The sequence below is a fragment of the Pocillopora damicornis genome, chromosome 8 (genome assembly GCF_964200805.1).
Source record: "Pocillopora damicornis chromosome 8, jaPocDami1.2, whole genome shotgun sequence".
Classification (NCBI taxonomy): Eukaryota; Metazoa; Cnidaria; class Anthozoa; order Scleractinia; family Pocilloporidae; genus Pocillopora; species Pocillopora damicornis.
The window spans coordinates 3,489,221-3,507,035 of NC_142677.1; the positions used below are offsets into that span (position 1 = coordinate 3,489,221).

Consider the following 17,815-nt stretch of genomic DNA (forward strand, 5'->3'; position numbering starts at 1 on the left):
GGCATATTTCCTTTATCTTATCATTTTTTTCAGCTGGCGACGCTGCAACATTTAAGGTTTTCCTTTCAAATAGGAAGCACCCATATTTTCTGGCTCAATTTCGCAGAGATTGAAGCTAAATCTACAACATATGATATATTTTGTTTTCTTAAACAAATCATTTATTCTTATAATTCGAAAACATTTTGATATTCCCACTGCAATATATTTTCATCAGGCCGTTCTGTGCAATCGAACAATGTTAGCATTATTTGCTAGATATATTCTTAGTAGTTAAAACTAAATTATATGGCCTTTCTAAAAGTTTTAATTGCACTTTGCTGAAAAAAAACACGCAAGTGTAAAGCAAACTGATGTGTACTGCTGTATACATTACTTACCATGGTTTCAAACATCGTTAACGATGGTTACTTAACTAAACAATCATTAAACTAACAAAGAAAAAATAAACACTACCAAACAAAAACTGAAAATACACTACTTACAACGCTTAACAGTATTTCTAATACTTAACTGCTAAATAAATACAAAAAAATTACAGTTCTGATAATAACACAACCTTTAAAACTTTACTCAAAGCAGATGTTTTTTCGTGTGAATAAAGAGGGAAAGTTCTAAAGAAACTGTGGTACTACGTCGCTTGGGGAAGGAGTGGGTAGCAAAAGATAATTTGGCTTTATCAACTAAGTTGATTATGTAAATTGGTTACCGAGTTCCCAAAGCTGACGTGTCGAACGTTAGCCCTTCTTCAGAGCGAATAATGGGATTGTGGGTTGTGTGTAGTTTATAAACAGAAATATAGAGATACACTTTTGGTGGGAACAAGTTGATTTGAAAAGTGTTTGAGGATACCGCGTAGTTTAAGAGAACCATCTAAAGATACATTTTTGTTCTAGAGTTTTGCAGCTTTCTGAAATGCCTAGATGCGGGGAAAGGAAATATATGACAGTCTGCGTCTTTCCCTACATCTAGGCAGTTCTAAAAACTTTCGATGGCCAATTTACATTTATCAACTCAGTTGATATAACAGAAAAATTATCTTGCATTTTCGAATGGATAAATAGCTAGAGCGAGCAGGGGTCGTTGCTGACTAATATATACTTAATATTTGGTCCCGAGGGAAACAGTTAGTTTTTTTTTTCCCCCGAGAGTCCTGATGTTTTCCTCGACTTCGTCTCAGGAAACATTAGGACTCGACGGAAAACAAAATTGACCAGTTTCCCGAGGGACCATACATTAAGTGCTTTCGTATATATTTAGACTTTCCCTTAAACAATCATATGGCAAAAACATGTTGTAGTCGGCGCGCGGGCAACAAATGCGCAATTGTATCCCGTTCGGGATAAATTTGAATTTGATCAGGTGCACGCGACCAAGAATCAACCAATCACAATGCTCGTTTTGTTGAGTGAAAGTATATAACAATCTTTTTGTTTCCTTGCATCTGCGATTCGATTAAATCTGAGCGATTTTTTTGTGTAATTGCTCTTTTGATACTTCTATTAGATATTCTCTTGATTAGATGCAATGAAATTGAATGGAAATTCCAGTAATAGCTGGGAGCTACGATTTGAATTAATAACGGGCTGGGAAACGGGATTCGGAAGCCTGAGACTTCAACTAGATTTGGACTTGTAAACTGGTAGGATGCTATGGAGGGTCTTGAGTCCCATGGGTTTAAATGCAAGTTGATTGAGTTCAATTTCTTTATTGTTGCATCCCTTTTTTTACCAATCTAAGTGACCGAGAAGAAACAAATCAAAGCATTTTTAGCCACAATAAAGTGACTGTCTGTGTGACAGCACGTTTCTCCTCAAATGTCCCGCAGAAGGCCTGGTATCAGGCGTTGAACATGGCTTTCTTGAACTCTGAAACAAATTTAAAAAAAGCAATTAAAACTTATATGTATATATAGGCTCAAATACCGACATTTATTCCATGACGACCACTTCACCACAACGACCAATTTCATCCGTCCCCATAATCATCGTTATTGTCTTCAACAGCATTAATCACCATAGTGATCATTACCGCCATCACTAGCGTCATCACCCTAATCAGTACCATCATTACCACTTATTTTCGTTATGACTGTCATCGTTATTGTCAACATAATCATGGTCATCATTATTTTATCTGCATTGTCATCGTCGTCATCATCGTTATCCTAATCTATTCATTTTAAATTATCAGTTTTCATTAATAACGTAGGGTTCTCTCGCATCCGGGGAACTTCATGGCACACTCACGTCGCTGCTTGTCTATTTTCCCTTTACTTATGACACTAATATTTTTAATTCCCCACCGTTGTAGTTGAATTTATTATCTGCCACATCGTCGTCTCCTTGCTGAATAAATTCAACAACTCCGTCTTGAGTAATGTCATATTTGAGATGTTCAAATCGTGTTTTCTGCTCTTCCGCCGTCACGAACAAGTCATGGTTCGTGTCAGTGGCTTTGAAATGGCATATCATCTTTTTCTTTTCTAAGTCTTTGGACATCAGTATTTTGGTCTCCTCGAGATTGAGCTTACCATCATCTGTGGAGATATGTATTTTGAAACACCTTTCAAAGACAAAAAAAAAACTGGTGTTGTTCGTCATTACCACGCATTCTTAAAAATGTCTTTAGTCTGGGAAAGACGCTCGTGAAGTCATGGGCAGTGAAGCCTATCCTGATCTCTGCGGCATGAAGCAGTTAGGGATATTACTAGGCAACCCCCAACCCCCTCCCTCCCCACTTTTTCGTCTGGCTTCCCTGACAGTTTTCCAGTAACCAGTTGTATTCCTGGGTGTACCGAGGTCTACTTACAGCGGAGTGTGCTGACCACCGTCACCTTTCCCACAGGGAAAGAGGTATCAGAGACCAACTTTTAAATTTAGTAAAAATTTAAAAATTGTGCACTTACAGTTCAGATCGAAGTAGTCTACGTCACCCTGCCACACTAATCCAAAGTTTACTATTTCACTTTGGCTGGCAAATCCATCTCCGTTCTCGTCCAAATTTTCCAACAGAGCTACAAGATAGGACATTCGATATAAGTTATGAAGGTATGTATATTCATTAAAGCGACATTGTTTCTTAAGACCGTATTACTTTCTCTTATACAAACCCTCCTTCGACTCCAGCAGTTCGCATTTGCATGAGCGATAACAGTGTGGGAAGACCCTTAGAAAAATAAAGAATAAAATAAACTAAAAACTAATTGAGATCAATTTATACCTGAGCAGCCATAAAGTTCCACCCGCATGGAGATGTGTCCAAACCATGCCATGGGAACAAATCGGATGAAACGTGCGATAATTGGCTTTTTTAGTTTATGATAAACGATGGTGTTCTGGTCCTTGTTTCCCGCAAAATCCTGCACAAGATGAATCAATATTTGAGATCATTAAAAACTCAATCCAATAGATCAAAGTCAAGTCTGGCAGCAGCTGGTGGTTTGTTCTCTCTTTGCAACATAACAACAGATTTATTTGAGCACATGTTGTAGATAACCTTAACTGAGACAATTGCTGAGACGATTTCACGCGTTTTTTTTAAACTTAGGAGTGCTGTAATAAAAACTTGGAGACGTTGAACTTGCGATGCGTTAAGAACATATTATTTTAATTAGATTTTCGTGGGAGATAAAGTTGCCTACAAGTTATCGCAGTTGACCTCAAGTTGAGGAGCCTCGGTAAGAGACATGACCGGGTCATTGTTATTTATTCTCGAGTAAGGCACTTAACTCTCACAGTGCATCTCTCCACCCAGGAGCATAAATGAGCACCGGCAAACGGTCAGGGGAACCTGGCGATGGACTAGCATTCTATACAGAGGTTATAGCAATACTTCATTTCGTTTAATGTTGTAGAAACTGGGATAAGCTTGGCTGAATGAGGCCCTGAGATCCAGTACATATCTAACCTTGTCTATAGCTTCTCCAGGCTCTTTATATGAATCGAAATTCACTCCATCCTGGCTGTGGTGTAGCTTGTATTTAGTGACCCACTCCTTCATGTCTTCACTTCCTTGTGTAGCTATGGCCGTCACTTTTGTATATTGACTCAGAAGATCAATCTGGAACCACTGATTGACATCATCTGTTTCAGCAGACCAAGCACCTCTCGACGACCACTGTCTCCAAATGTTTAGTCGTCCACGCTGTGGTCCATGGTTTGTGCCAACTTTCGAAGAAGCAGAGAGCTGTGCGTCGGAGATTTCACCACTTTCCATGCCGAGGGGGTTTGCACATGTTTGAGCTATATTTTTGATACAAATAAATACTGGGTTACTAAAACTGGTTATCTTGCGATAGTTTACAATTGTAAGCGTATAATTTTATCAAAATCTACAACACAGAGGGTACTATAGTGCTAAAAAAATCGGAACTGGGCTACCTTATCGCGCGACATGTAATTCATTGATGTAAGGGTGAATAAAATGAAATATATCATAGCGACTAGAAATTAGAAACTATTTCTATATTACCCAAGCAACCATAGAGCTCCGCTCTCATGGATATGGCCCCCTTCCAAATGAGAGGCCGAAAACGGAGGAAACGAGCCGTGATTGGTTGACTCAAATCGTGACGAACAACAGTCGATCTGTCTGTGTTACCGGTAAATACCTAAGGGAGTAACGGAAAGAAATGTATTTTAGATTATGGACCAAACCAAGATATCTTTAAAAGTGGTAAGGTTCTTAAGAAATTGTGGTACTGCGCAGGATAAATTGGTTTTATCAAGTAAGTTGACAGTGGAAATTGGTCAGCGTTAAGAGTTTCTAATCTACGTTATCAACTAAGTTGATAAAACCAAATTATCAAGTTATCATTACCCAGGCTTTTGGATTTCATTAAGTTTTCTACGTATAACAATATACTTGCTGCCTCGAGCTTGTTTAATGTTAGATCTACTTACCTTTCCCTCAGTCTGTCCTGGTTCCACGTAGTCTTGAAAGTCCACTCCATCATCACTGAACTGTAACTTGTACTCTAGTACCCACTGGTTGTTGTCTTCTCGTCCTTGTGTAGCTACACCAGTCACTTTAGCATTCTCGTCAAAAAGATCAATTTGGAGTCACTGATTGACATCACCTTTCTTAGCTGACCAACCACCGTCCCTCTTTCTAAGTGTCTTCTGTTTCTTTAAATGTAACCTGACATTGCTGGGTGCCAACGTAGCGCCAGCTTCAGAAGAAGCTGTAATTTGGCCATCAGTGATCACACCGCTTTCCAATCCCAGAGCACCACGACATTCTATGAAAAGAAGATGAAATTAAATCAATTTTTATTTGACAAAACGTGCAACGTCATGTCATTCCATGCCATGAAATTCCATGTCATGTATACCATGCCTACCATGCAATGCCAAGTGATCTCATGTTATGCACAGTAATATGATGTCACGTCATCTCATCTCATGTCATGCAATCCCATTCTGTACCATTCCATGTCATACCATGCAATATCAAGTCATGTCATAACATCCCATGCCATTCCGCATCATGCCATGTCATTGTAATTTAAAAAGTCACATGGCCTGTCGAAGCTTTACTTGAAAGGAAACGAACCATGATAAAAGGTATCGTGGCATTCAATTTTTATAGTCCCCCCAGTTTAATACCTTGTCAGCGACGACTGATTCTGTTTGCCCGGAAAACCATGTGATTTCCCCGAAAAAAAATAATTTGATACCCCCTCCCCCCAAAAAAATACTTCGATACTCCCTCCCCCTGAAAATATTTCGACACCGCCCTCCCCCTCAGGCGATAAGCAATGAATGATCCCTACCGAAGATTGCAGATATCGACATTAAAATAAATTGTTTTAAGGTGTACATGCCACGGTGTAATTTCATGAGACTGACTAAGAATAGGAGATTCGTCTCGCGATCGAACAACGCCACTATTTTTTTTTTTTCATAAGTCTCTGGACACGTCCGCCCAAACTGTCCCTTAGTGGTAGCCCTATGCAGAAAAAATCGCCTACCTCCAGATTCTTCATCACTGACTCTGCAGAGATATCTCATCTGCAATGAAAAGGAATGATAAACATACTGTATAAAGTTCTGTTCCATTTGGGTTCATTGTCTCAAATTCTCAGCCTTCATTTGAAAGTGATTTTATTTAAACATTTCATTGTTGGCGGAATAGAGAAAAGTGACTCAGAGGGGTATAACCCACGGGTCTTTGCAAAAATTGTTCCGCTTAGTAACCTGAAGGATCGCCTATAGCGATGTAACGTACAGGAGGACTCTTTTTGGAACAACTGACTACCTATAAACCGTCACAAATCGTTTCAGAACACACTGGAAACGACTACAAGAGGTTCTCTTGTTCCAAAAGACTACGGAAAAGATGTACTGGAACATTGTGGCGTTGGCAAACACTTGCCCTTCCTCATATCTCAAAAGTAGCTTCAAAAAATTCACCACGCAAAAAGTATGACTAGATATTTTCATTTTTAATCGATCTACGTGCTTTAAACCTGTGGTACAAGAAATGCAAATAGGTGATCATAGTGCACGTATATCGTTACACCTCGATCAGCATAACAACTAAAATTACAGTTAGATGAGTGAAAACGTTATCAATCTTCTGAAACCCATTAATCCCTCGTGGTATCTATTTGCATTAGAAATTCTAAAATCCTCTGCCACTCTCCCTCTTCAACGTAAAGTTGTGATTTTTTTAACAATAAGCTTCATCAAGCGAAAAAAGAAAGAAAAGGAGAAAAATATTTGACCAAATTTCGACGCTACGAACGGGAAGGTTAAACCGTTAAGAAATTGTTTCAGAAAAACAAATATTAGTACCCGAAAATTGTTTGCATTCGTCACTGTTCCAACAGCCAGTATGAACACGATCCAGATCCTAACATCTGTCATTGTTACCACTCATTCCGTATGAAAGGAATCTGCAAGATATTTTTTATTCACTGAAATCAAGGAAAAAGTTCTACGTTTATTAGTCATGAAAGTGGGAGAAAGAGTCTCCGGTTAGGATTCAAACATCAACCAGTTTCGACTGTTAACACGTTCAGGTGCCCCAACAACTTAATTGCAGATATTTACCACTATACAAGTCCCTTTTTGAAATAGATCACGATGATATTTAAAGACAATTACAGCCGAAGCTTCTGATTCAGACGAATTTAGGGAAAACCGTCTTTTTTCTATCGGATCAAATGTCGTTACTTCGGCGTCAACAAGAAGGCGAAATCTTTACGCTGGACAGTAAGAGTTCATTTTGGAGAATTCACGGGAACCATTTCTGTTACGAACACTTGAAGCTAAACCACAAAAAGGAAATGTATGGTCCTGGGATCATTTGAGCTCAATGATGACTCACCTTTCGTTTGCCGAGTTGGCCAAGTTTAGAGAGAAGTGCATGTGAGTCAAAAATCTCAGCTTTATAGTCTTTTTCTCTCTAGATATAGCAGTGCGATCTTATCAAATCAGTAAACTTTCACCATTTTTGAATAGCTTTGTATAACGGTGTTGCAATGGACACAAGATTTTGAATGCTGACTGAAAACTGAATCAAAATTTCAACAGACTCTGAATTTTTTCTATTCAGTCATTCAGACAACGTAATTGTGGCGGACAATGGAAATTAATCCTTTTCATTCAATCCAAGTTTTCCAAGATAAAATTCTTAGGGTTTTCAATTTATCCCTGGAACTAATTTTAACTCGAGCTACACTCAGCAGTGAGTGCTGACCATAACCTCCTGAGCCAATGAAAGACTGAGAGCAAATAAATTATTAGCGCAAGTAGCATTGTCTTTATGATTTTTTTTGCTTTGCTCTGTTTTTTTTTCTTGTCTTTGTTATTTTTTTTTTCGCAGTAAGAAACAGAGATTAAGAGAGATGAAATCGTCATGACATGCATTACAATAGAAAAAAAAATTCCTGCTTTGAAGGGTAGGTAGGGCCAATTAATTGTACATTTTTTAGTCAACTAGTAGATTTTGATCTTTAAAATTGTATAGCATCTTAGAAACTATTGGAAAAAAATTTGTCCGATGAAATTGTTGAGAGTAGTCGGATATCAAACATGAAGTAGAATCCTAATTACCATTCTTTGTAATGATAAGTTACTGAAATTAAGTCTGCCAATTTTTCTCCTGATAAAATAGAAGCAACAGAAGCCATGCTCACACGGTACCTTTTCCAAGTGCGGTCAACTTGATAATTATGTAAGAAAAGTGAGTATACATCCCCCTTTCGTATTTATTAATAACTTGCCACGGTTGACCTTGACCAAACGATGTTCAAAACTTACCATTTCACGAGCGATGTCATATCACAACTAAGTGAAACATTTCAGCTGCATTTTTTTTCTTTTTTTGCGGTTGCGTTCTCTGCAGGTTGACACCCTCGCTATTGTGTTGTTAAAAAATCAAGATATTACATCATTAAGTGATAGATATCAGTCTACATCTTTCGACGCATGCACATATTTTGCCCAATTAAAGGATGAGAAGGAAAGTGTTGAAAGAGTACATCTCTTTCAATTATACTTGAATATTCAAACGCAAAAAAGAAAATTTTTAGGACAGTTCATACCAGCAACGAATCCAAATAAAAATTCCTCTGTCAGCATACTTTACATGATGTCATTGAGCTTAGGGTTATTTCAGCAGCTGACAAGACGAAACTTAAATCGTGTTTGTAATATTCTTTAGTATATTCGGATGATTATTTCCTCGCTGAAAATTGTGTAGTATTCCAAAGAACGTGCAGTGTGAAAATTTTGCTGATATTAAAATTTTTGGACTCATCGGATTGTCCATGATTCGCGAAAAAAAGGTCTCCTGGCTGACCCCAACGTCTGTATGCACTTTCTCCAAACGCTCCCTCTACATTTCCAATGGTGCTGACAAAAAGAATTTGTTTATGAATCGGGAGCTCATAAATTGCCGACCATTTTCATAATTCTCACGACCATTACATTTGGTTCTAGGGTGATACTGTAAAGAGAAATTAGGAGCCGGTCACTCTTGAGGAGAAAAGGGTTATGAAAATTGTTTCCAGTGAAATTTCACCAGAATATAAATAAAACGTTCAATTAATCACTGTTCTGTGGCTTGAATACAACATCACAAAATTTAGTTCTTCGTAGAAATTTTGGTCATTGCTTATTTATTTGTGCAAGACTTACTTAACCGCAATTCGTAAAATATAACTCCTTCAAAAAATCGATGCGACTACGATACTTTTCTACTTTGAAGATTAGTCATTTTTCTTGTGATCACGGACGCCATTTTGGACTGTATAGAGAGATATTTATTCCAAGGGATTCTCAGGAAATTTATCATCGCCGAGATCCTGCATTATCTTTCAATTTCATTGAAAGGGGAGCCTGGCAACGATGCGAGGAGTTTCTGTAGCCGGCTACAGATTACCCGACTTTCTTGAATCGCACATAAGAGGCTAAAACCTAAGACTTAAAGTATCCTTCCATTTTCCACTGGTTGAGCAGGGGGAGTGGCTGGGTTCACTCAGCCTTAGTAAAAAAAATACTCAGTAGGTTTTGATACATTTCATACCGTCATTTTCAACATTAAAAAAATATTTTTACCTTCTCCGAATGTTTTTCTTTGTTTATCATTTATTTTTAGGATTGGTTTATTTATTATTCAGTAAGCTTGTAAAATCATCTACATGCAGTTTGAAAGTGTTTTTGGCATTTCTGTGCTTTGTTTATTTGTGTCTTCTAAGTCTTCCTTCTCACTGCCATACTCAGCGTTAAAGGACAAAACTGTCGCCTTGTATCTGGTAAAAAGAGGTTATAACTATAACGTGTTACTTCAGTTCAAATGAGTTTTCATGGTGACTCGAGTTGAAATGCGATAAGAAGCGCGTTGCCTCCGAGTTTGAGTGTCATTAAAGATGTAATTGTTAATGGTGAAGAGAACTAAGATACATTCTTGCTAGAGAGTTGATGTGTTTCCCAACAATTTACAAATCATACCAAAAACAAAAATCAATTAATTTTTTACCAGTCTAGAAAAAACGTTTTCTTCGTCGGGTATTTAGGGTTTAAAGTACACCTTTAAGATACTGCCCTTTTCTGTGACAAGTGGCCAAGCACCAATACTATCATCGGAGAAGAAAAGACAGAAGATTTCTCCGCTCTTTTTTCTGCAAAAATCTATGCAAAAGGGTAGACGGATTATCTCTGTGGTATGTCTACCACTAAATAGAATTTGTTACAAAGAGCCACATGGGAAGAATAAAATAAATTTGTAACCTGACATTTTCATGCATTTTCCACAGCCTGGCGGTGGTTATATCTACACTGAAAAGAAAAGATGAATTTTTCTTATCGGATTATTAAAAAAGAGAACTCGTAAGTAATTGTTTACTCCGGTAAGGAGAATGGTCCATTTCATGGGCCGTTTTGAAATTTCGTTTCAATGCGCCACCAGCTCTGTTATTGGCAGATTTGTTCATTTTCTAAAGGATATGAGGATAAAACATAAAAAGACTTCCTAGAGTTTCTAAGCATTAGGGTCTTATTTTGCAGATGTCACACTGGACATAGTAAATATGCAGTGCTCGATTGCTAACAGGTAATTAGGCGATTTAAGTGAAGGTAGCCAATTTTTTTTTCGATTAACACTCAAAGCTATACCCGATTAACAAACTGATCGATAAAGGCAAAGTGAGACCCTTAACGAGTATTATTGAAAGGAGGCCACAAATTACCTGTTTCTAAAGAGATGATTACCCAATTAAACTTAAAGAGGGCAAGTTTCCGAAAAAAACTGTGGTCCTGCGCCGGAGAGATTATTCAATTAAGATAATCATGGTCTTATCATCTGTAAGTATTAGCCATCTTAAAGAGTTTCTGTTGCTGACGTCTCGAGCGTTAGCATTTCGACAGAGAAAAAGAAAAAGGCCAACGCTCGAAACATCGCCACTACAAACTTTTCATGACAGCCTATTTTAATCATCAACTCAGTTGATAAAACCAAATTTCCTCGTAAATAGAACTTTATTATAATTTACATTTTCATTTGTAAATAACCTCTAATTTTTACTATCTATTTAATTAAAAACCTCGTGGCTTGTAATGTCTTTAATTACAAATTCAAACTTAAGAGTAGTGTTTCAATGTTTCAAGAGGGCGTTGTTCGAGCGGCGAGAATTTTCAAGCCTTACGTTTCCAGAGATGGCACTTACAGGGTACCGAATACTTCGAGGGAACCCTTCAAACTTATTAATTATTTTTGCTTAATCAGCAGAATATTTTCAGATAAATAACATCTTGCGTGTAATTCTGTACATATGAACTCGTTTCTACGCTTCGCGTAACCACGAGTTAAAAACGAGATACAAGTATAATCACGAAAACGCTAAATTATGACCTCTTTGCCAGATAATTATAAACATTTTTACACTACGTAAAAATATTTTTGAGTGTCCACTGCGTGTTAGAAGTCATTTTATGGGTTAATGAGAAAAATTCAATCCCTTCTTTGGGACGATACAACTCATCATATGCCAGTCAAATTCTAGTTCTCAAAAGTTGAGAATGTTCAGTTGACCTAATCACACTTAATTTGCATGAGAGTAAAAGGGTATGACTGTTTTGTTAAAGCGAGTCAAATCAAATTTTCATTTTATTTAAGCATGAGAGGTGAAAGAAAATCAGGAGAAATTACGATAATTGCCGATATTTTCCTAGGTGGGCGGTAGAATTCTAAGGATGTGATATCAAAGATTCTTGCGTAAATAGTAAGATAAATAGTTAGATATTTTTTGTAATCGTGTTTTTCTATGTCGCCGAATCCCGTCGAAGAATATAAGTCATTAAAACTAACAGTAATGGCAGAACCATGCTAACTCGAGCTCTCGAGAGAAAAAAAGGAAATGGTTGTAGTTAGCAGGGATGCGAGTTGCCGAAATTGGTGTTGAATATCAATTGTAATATTAATAATTAATAGAGAATCATATTTTTAACCATTCTTGCACAATCAACAGTAATTTTCGTACATATAGTTTGTATTATAATACCTATTAGATAAGGACATTTAGTTTGGTTGAGCTAAGAATATTACTTTTTCGTAAATGTTATAGGATTCGTATCAACAGCAATTAAACATTGGACGTGCCAACATGCTACGTTCTGACACCTTGACGTTTATCGACCAAAGTTTTGAGTTAAAATTGTAGTTATCGGGGTAAATTAGTGCCGAGGGGAAGTAAAATTAGTTCCAGTTAACAGGGAGTTAGAGTTAGCTGATAGTTAATGACTGAAAACTGGCTTCAAATCCAAGGGAAATCGGATCTTGTTCGAGTTAGTGGGAAGTCCGAGTTCACTGAGGTTAACAAAGTTAGCTAGGTTCTACTCTACGTGTGTCACACGGTCGCAGTGGAAAAGATCCTTTTATTGCGAGGAATTTTGTCATCTCTACCTGCCTCAATTTTAGGCTTTTAACTGCTTATTTTCAGATTACTAGTGCCTTCCGGAAGGATTTGTTTTTCCTAAATCTTACGCGGAGACAAAAAGTCGTCAGCTCTCAATCTGGGGGAAAAAATGTAAGGATAGTTTCAGTACTAGAAGGAAATGCAGTGGCAGTCATTGCAGAAAACGATGTATGCCCGCTTTTCTAAATACTCGTTCCCAAGCTTATTTTTCTTCCTTCTCTTTTGATGTTTTTTTTTCTTTTTCTTTTTCTTTCTTCACGTCTATTTTACAGTTTGGTAAATGACAACGTTTTATATTCTGAGATAGAACTAAACGGCTCTGTAAATCGCAATGCTGCATTAAACGAACCAAAAATTGAAACCAAACGTGAATTATTTTTTTACCTTTATTGATAGAAGTATATAATCTGTAACATGTACAATTTTCATAAGTATCGTTACAAATTAATCTGGGATAAATCTCCAATTCAAATTAAGATACGCATGTAAGTTTCTGTTATGGAAGATCCATCATCATCGCTCATCTGACTGAACATCGTCAAATAAGTTTCGTTTTTCATGAAGCAGTTTTGATAATCGCATCAGCTTATTTCGTCTGTACTCGTTCAAAGGGACTGGGTTATCATCGGCCAATGAGACCTGAGGATTCTCCAACTCCTGGAAGAAAAACAACAAAAGTCAGAGATCAGGCGACCGCAAACGTTTATCTCAATCCTTGTGTAAATATTAGTTCAAACCAGGCAGAAGAAAAATAATTTTTTTCGTTTGCTGTTTTAGGTATAAGTTAATCTTTGCCCTGTCTAATATTCTAGTAGAGCGATGGCATAGTAGATAAACCGTGTTTACTATTTTCAGTAAAAAAAAATGGCGTTTTATTTAGTTAGGGCGAACTGGATGGGTGAGCTACTAGCTCAGAAATTGTGAAGACTAGAAGAATCACGCATCTACAACAGATAAAAAGAGCCTTAAAAACTCTACTTTCGTCATGTGACATACCTCACGCTTACATGTCATGAACATGCATATATATTTGCCTTGAGCTTCACATCGACTTGAGAACTCTAATACCACAGACAGAACTAAAAGAGCAAAGAACAACCTAGACACCATGTTTGGATCTGTTGTCACCTCGGGGAAATCTTCGCTTTTGCCTTCACACGAGCTTTGCACGGTTTTATTTATGTGTGAGTCATAAAAAGCGGTGGCGCCAACGATCGTTAATTCAACCAGTCATTGATTAGGACTCGTGGCGGAGACACCTGCTGATGCATATTATAATCGTGATCGACTCATTATTACGGTTGATTACAAGCATTACGTCATAAAAGGCCGATGCCACACAATATTTTAAAATACTGCCGTGGTCCCCTAAAGGCGAAAGGTGCATTAGAAATTAGAGGTGTTACTTATGATCAGCCGGAAGGCATCGTGAGAAAATTATAATTACAAACTGCAACAAGACAATAAACTTGTGAATCTTCCTGTTAGCAACAGTAGTACCGAATTTCTGTCCACCGGTAGAAATTAACTTGAAACCATGGAAAGTGTCAAATTTAGTATGTTGATTTCGTTTCATTTATCCTACTTATATTTTTAATGGCTCAGAAGTGCCAAATGTTTGAAAACTAGGCTTCAGTAAAGAATTCTTAAGGATTCCCTATAGTTTAGTTAATAGAAGCTGCCTTCAAAGAGCCATTAAAGATCACCTTGAATAATAAATGAAAAGACTTCTTGATTAACTGATTAAGCCGGTGAAAAATCGAGCCTTTAAGCTCAATTTCGAGTGTTGAACAATTACCGCAGATCTTTCTTAAAGCTTATTAGCTCGATAAACCCCGGCGAGGAAACAATCTTCTCGGTAGAACGGGTAATTTAGTGTTAACAACTGGGTTTAAAACGTAAATTAGCCACCGTAGAGGGTAAAAAAGCTGACGTTTCGAGCGTTAGCCCTTCGTATCGCTCTGACGAAGGGCTAACGCTCGAAACGTCAGCTTTTTTACCCTCTACGGTGGCTAATTTACGTTTTCAACCCAGTTGTTAACACTAAATTACCTGCTATACTCTCCCACCGACGCAGCATCACAGTTTCTTTAGAAACTTACCCCTTTATTCTTGGTAGAACGTGCTGGCGTTTTAATTAGGACTATAAGTGGCTCCGAAATAAAACTCTCTTATCTGCTTTGAAGTTTATTATTAACAAAACTGGGTGTGATTAAGTTTATGCTGTGTCCGACCTTTAGTGTGTTGCTATATCAGTTGCTAATGAACCTATTTCTTAAGAATGCTGTGCGAGTCCACCTCTGTTAAATCTATACACATGCTAATCGATGGCAGCCATCACTTCTAAATGTGTTATGAATTTTGATGAAGCGGGCATTTTTTTATAACCAAATGACACCGGCCGGGTGAAATACAATTGATTCATCATTTTCATGAAGGGAAAATGCTAGTGAATATATTTCCCTCTTTTTTGACATAAGTATAGAATAGAATTTAACTAATTTGAACCTTACCTGCATGGGGCGAGCATTTTAGAAGTAGGGAGTATTTGTCTCTTATTTTTTTTTTTTTGGTAAATATAAATGAAAAGCTATAGAATATTCAAAAATATGAGTTGTTCAGTCAGCACCTGCAGACGTTATTCCATCACCTTCTCTACAAAGAGGTAAAATTATTTTCTCTTGCATGCGGAGTAAATTTTATTTTGCCTCTATCGGTTGTCTTTGGAATAAGCTCAAGTTGAAAATGGGAAAATTACGAGAGCTCGATTTTTGTTGTCTCCATGACGACCCGAGCTTTAATGCTTAAAGGTTAAGTCCGTTCTAGAAGCTGAAGCTACATTAAATATTTCATTTTCCAGAAAGCGCTACACGAAGAATCTTTCTCTTGGATCAAATTGTTCATAATTCGGTTCTTTCCGAATAAGCTGTGCCTGAATTTCTCTGTCAATTACTCTTTTAATGGTATTACTGTTGCTCTACACATCTTCCAGCTCCAAACATGCAAAATCTTTTATATTTTTTTCTGGAACGAAAAAAGCTTCGTTCATTTCTTCGAAGATCTTCGAAAGTAATGACAATCTTTGTTAGTCATTTGCAATAAATTCACCTGTCCAAGAGTCCAAAGAAATTAGAATAAAGTAATCAGCAAGCATTTATTCCTCTTAAAGTTTTCTCAAAGATAACTTCTTAGAGAGAGTTAATTGGTTCAAGTTAAATTTTCCAAACTTGAGGATGTCCTACGAGAAATGAAATAAATGTATTTTTTTTTCCTCTTTATTCATTTTTGAGACTTGTTTACCAGCTTGATGTGTCTTAAATTTAGCTTTAAATTACATAGAGTCTTCGTTAACGAGCGGCACGGTTCCTTTTCTTTTGACAAGATTGGTACAACATGGCTATTCCTCATTCAGCATGACATCATCAACAAAGCGGTTTCGTTTGTTTCGCAGGAATTCTTCTAAACGCGACAACTTGTTTCGTCTGTACTCGTTTAGAGGGATCTGCGGTGAAAGATCCGGGTCATTTCGTATCTGTAAAGAGAGAGAATCATGAAGAAGCCTCCAAAGATGCGATTTCTCGCAGGAACTCCCACACTCATAGTAAGACGAAAAAATATATTTCTAAATTTATAACGATGCATATAATTTACTATTTTCCTCATTCTATTTGTTTACACAAAGCTCTCAACATTGCTGATCTTAGCATATGTAGGACGCGTGAACCTTGTAATGGCCTAGCTCCGCACCGCACAGGCTCTAGATATAGAGCACTGTAGCGCAGATCCCGAAGGTCATAAGTTCGATTTTTGATAGGGGCTTAGAATTGTTTCTTTGTACCACAATTGTGACAAAATGAAAAAACATCTGACATAAGCCTACAGTATGTCGAATGCTATGTAAGTGGAGTTACTGCAACTGAGAAGATTCCTTTCAAAAGAAATCCTCCATTCTTCCAAAAGACATCTGTTATAAGCCTACAATACTACAAGTGGAGTTACTGTAACTTAGAAAAGTCCTTTTACTAGGATTCTCCAATTCTAGAGCGCAATCATTGAATGTTTTCCATTACTTTCTGTGCAGACCTTAACCTTTTTTTATCGGTTGCTTTTTTATTTTCTTTTCGATTGGAGAAAAGTGTCAAACATTGCTAGTTTCTGGGATTTTTCTGAGAACTACCGTCTACAAATGTCTAAAACCTTGAGAATTCAATAGCTTTAGCACTCGATTTGGTCGATTACACTTACCCCATTTATGTTGCACTTTTTAGGGCTCATTATACACCCATAATCTTGGGCCTGAGATACGCCCGAGAATCCAAGCAAAGCGAACAGGAAAACAAGCAGCGTAAACACCTTGAAGGTCATCGTTACGATCATCAGGTAGATCACGAGCGTGAAAAATGTCTGACTGTGATAATAGGGCTCAGCTGGCATTTTATCCAGTCGCCTCGGTGATATTTTTGGCAGTTTATTCAGATCAGTCAAAGGCGCCTACGACAAGGACTTAATTACGGAAAAGTTGGTAGTTCGCGTCTACTTGTCAAATTGTGCAAATATTTGAACGCAAGCATAAAGTCACGAACACGGTAATTTTCTCTCAGCCGCCAAAACAATCATTTATACACTTTCTTCACGAAAAATCTCATTAACTGCCGCTGGAATAACTGAAATAAAGTCATGATGTTCCATCGGGTGGAAACTGCTTCACTGGAAATATAATGGCCTTAGTAAAAATTGCCTACCTCTCCTTTACCCGGTGGGCAGTAGTAGAAAATACACTCAAATCCTTGGGCCTTGCACAAGCCTGAGTTCTCTAACATTACTGACAGGACTAGAAACGCAACAAGAATCCTAAAAGCCATTGTTACGGATCAGAATTGGAGCTTCCGAGATCGATCAAGGAATTCTTCAACCCTCTGAAATGACTCTTGCAAACGCTTGGACTTTGATGAGGTGGATCAATGCACCTGTACCTCTTGGTGTTTTATTCACCACGTATATTTTTTAAATGCTTTTTAATGTTAAAGTGGATGCCATCATTGTGTTATCCAGAGAATAAAAGATAATAAGTTATAATATATTTGTAGATGAGTCAAGTTAAGTACTTTTACAGCATGGAATAGGTTTATAGCATTTTTTTTGGTCCCTGGAGAATAACGGACAGCTAACGTCATCTTTTTCCTCAATTATATTTAGCTTTAACTCTGGGTTTGGCCTCGAAATGTAAATAGAGCCAATAGAATCTTAACAGTCTTTTTTGTCCGCCTCGACGACTCTTTGTCGCCTCAGGCGGTCGTCATTAGCCTTCAACCTTAGTTAATGTCTTTTTAAAAATGCCGTGAAATTTGATGCGAGTACTAATCGATTCTTGAAACCACTTTTAATTTAAGG

At 37.4% G+C, this 17,815-nt stretch overlaps 1 protein-coding gene and 2 long non-coding RNA genes across 4 annotated transcripts; all 3 read right to left on the bottom strand.

Annotated features, from left to right (window-relative positions):
- Window positions 1-1,779: 1,779 nt before the first annotated feature.
- LOC149040985 (EGF-like repeat and discoidin I-like domain-containing protein 3) lies at window positions 1,780-5,238 on the bottom strand. Its single transcript, XM_089213892.1, has 7 exons — window positions 4,905-5,238; window positions 4,474-4,612; window positions 3,910-4,244; window positions 3,223-3,361; window positions 2,909-3,016; window positions 2,306-2,539; window positions 1,780-1,868 (listed from the first exon to the last, which is right to left on the bottom strand). Exons 2-7 carry the CDS (start codon window positions 4,499-4,501, stop codon window positions 1,840-1,842), a joined length of 873 nt encoding a protein of 290 aa, XP_089070018.1. The 5' UTR covers window positions 4,502-4,612; window positions 4,905-5,238; the 3' UTR covers window positions 1,780-1,839.
- A 7,558-nt stretch (window positions 5,239-12,796) lies between these two features.
- LOC113679164 (uncharacterized) lies at window positions 12,797-13,693 on the bottom strand. The gene is made up of 2 exons (XR_003446969.2): window positions 13,421-13,693; window positions 12,797-13,081 (listed from the first exon to the last, which is right to left on the bottom strand). It is a non-coding gene; the product is annotated as an uncharacterized LOC113679164 (long non-coding RNA).
- Window positions 13,694-15,559: 1,866 nt separating this feature from the next.
- LOC149040986 (uncharacterized) lies at window positions 15,560-17,544 on the bottom strand. 2 transcript variants are annotated; one of them, XR_016189041.1, is made up of 2 exons: window positions 17,167-17,544; window positions 15,560-15,956 (listed from the first exon to the last, which is right to left on the bottom strand). It is a non-coding gene; the product is annotated as an uncharacterized LOC149040986 (long non-coding RNA). The 2 variants fall into 2 exon arrangements; XR_016189040.1 differs by lacking the exon at window positions 17,167-17,544 and adding an exon at window positions 16,670-16,834.
- Between the last annotated feature and the right edge of the window lie 271 nt (window positions 17,545-17,815).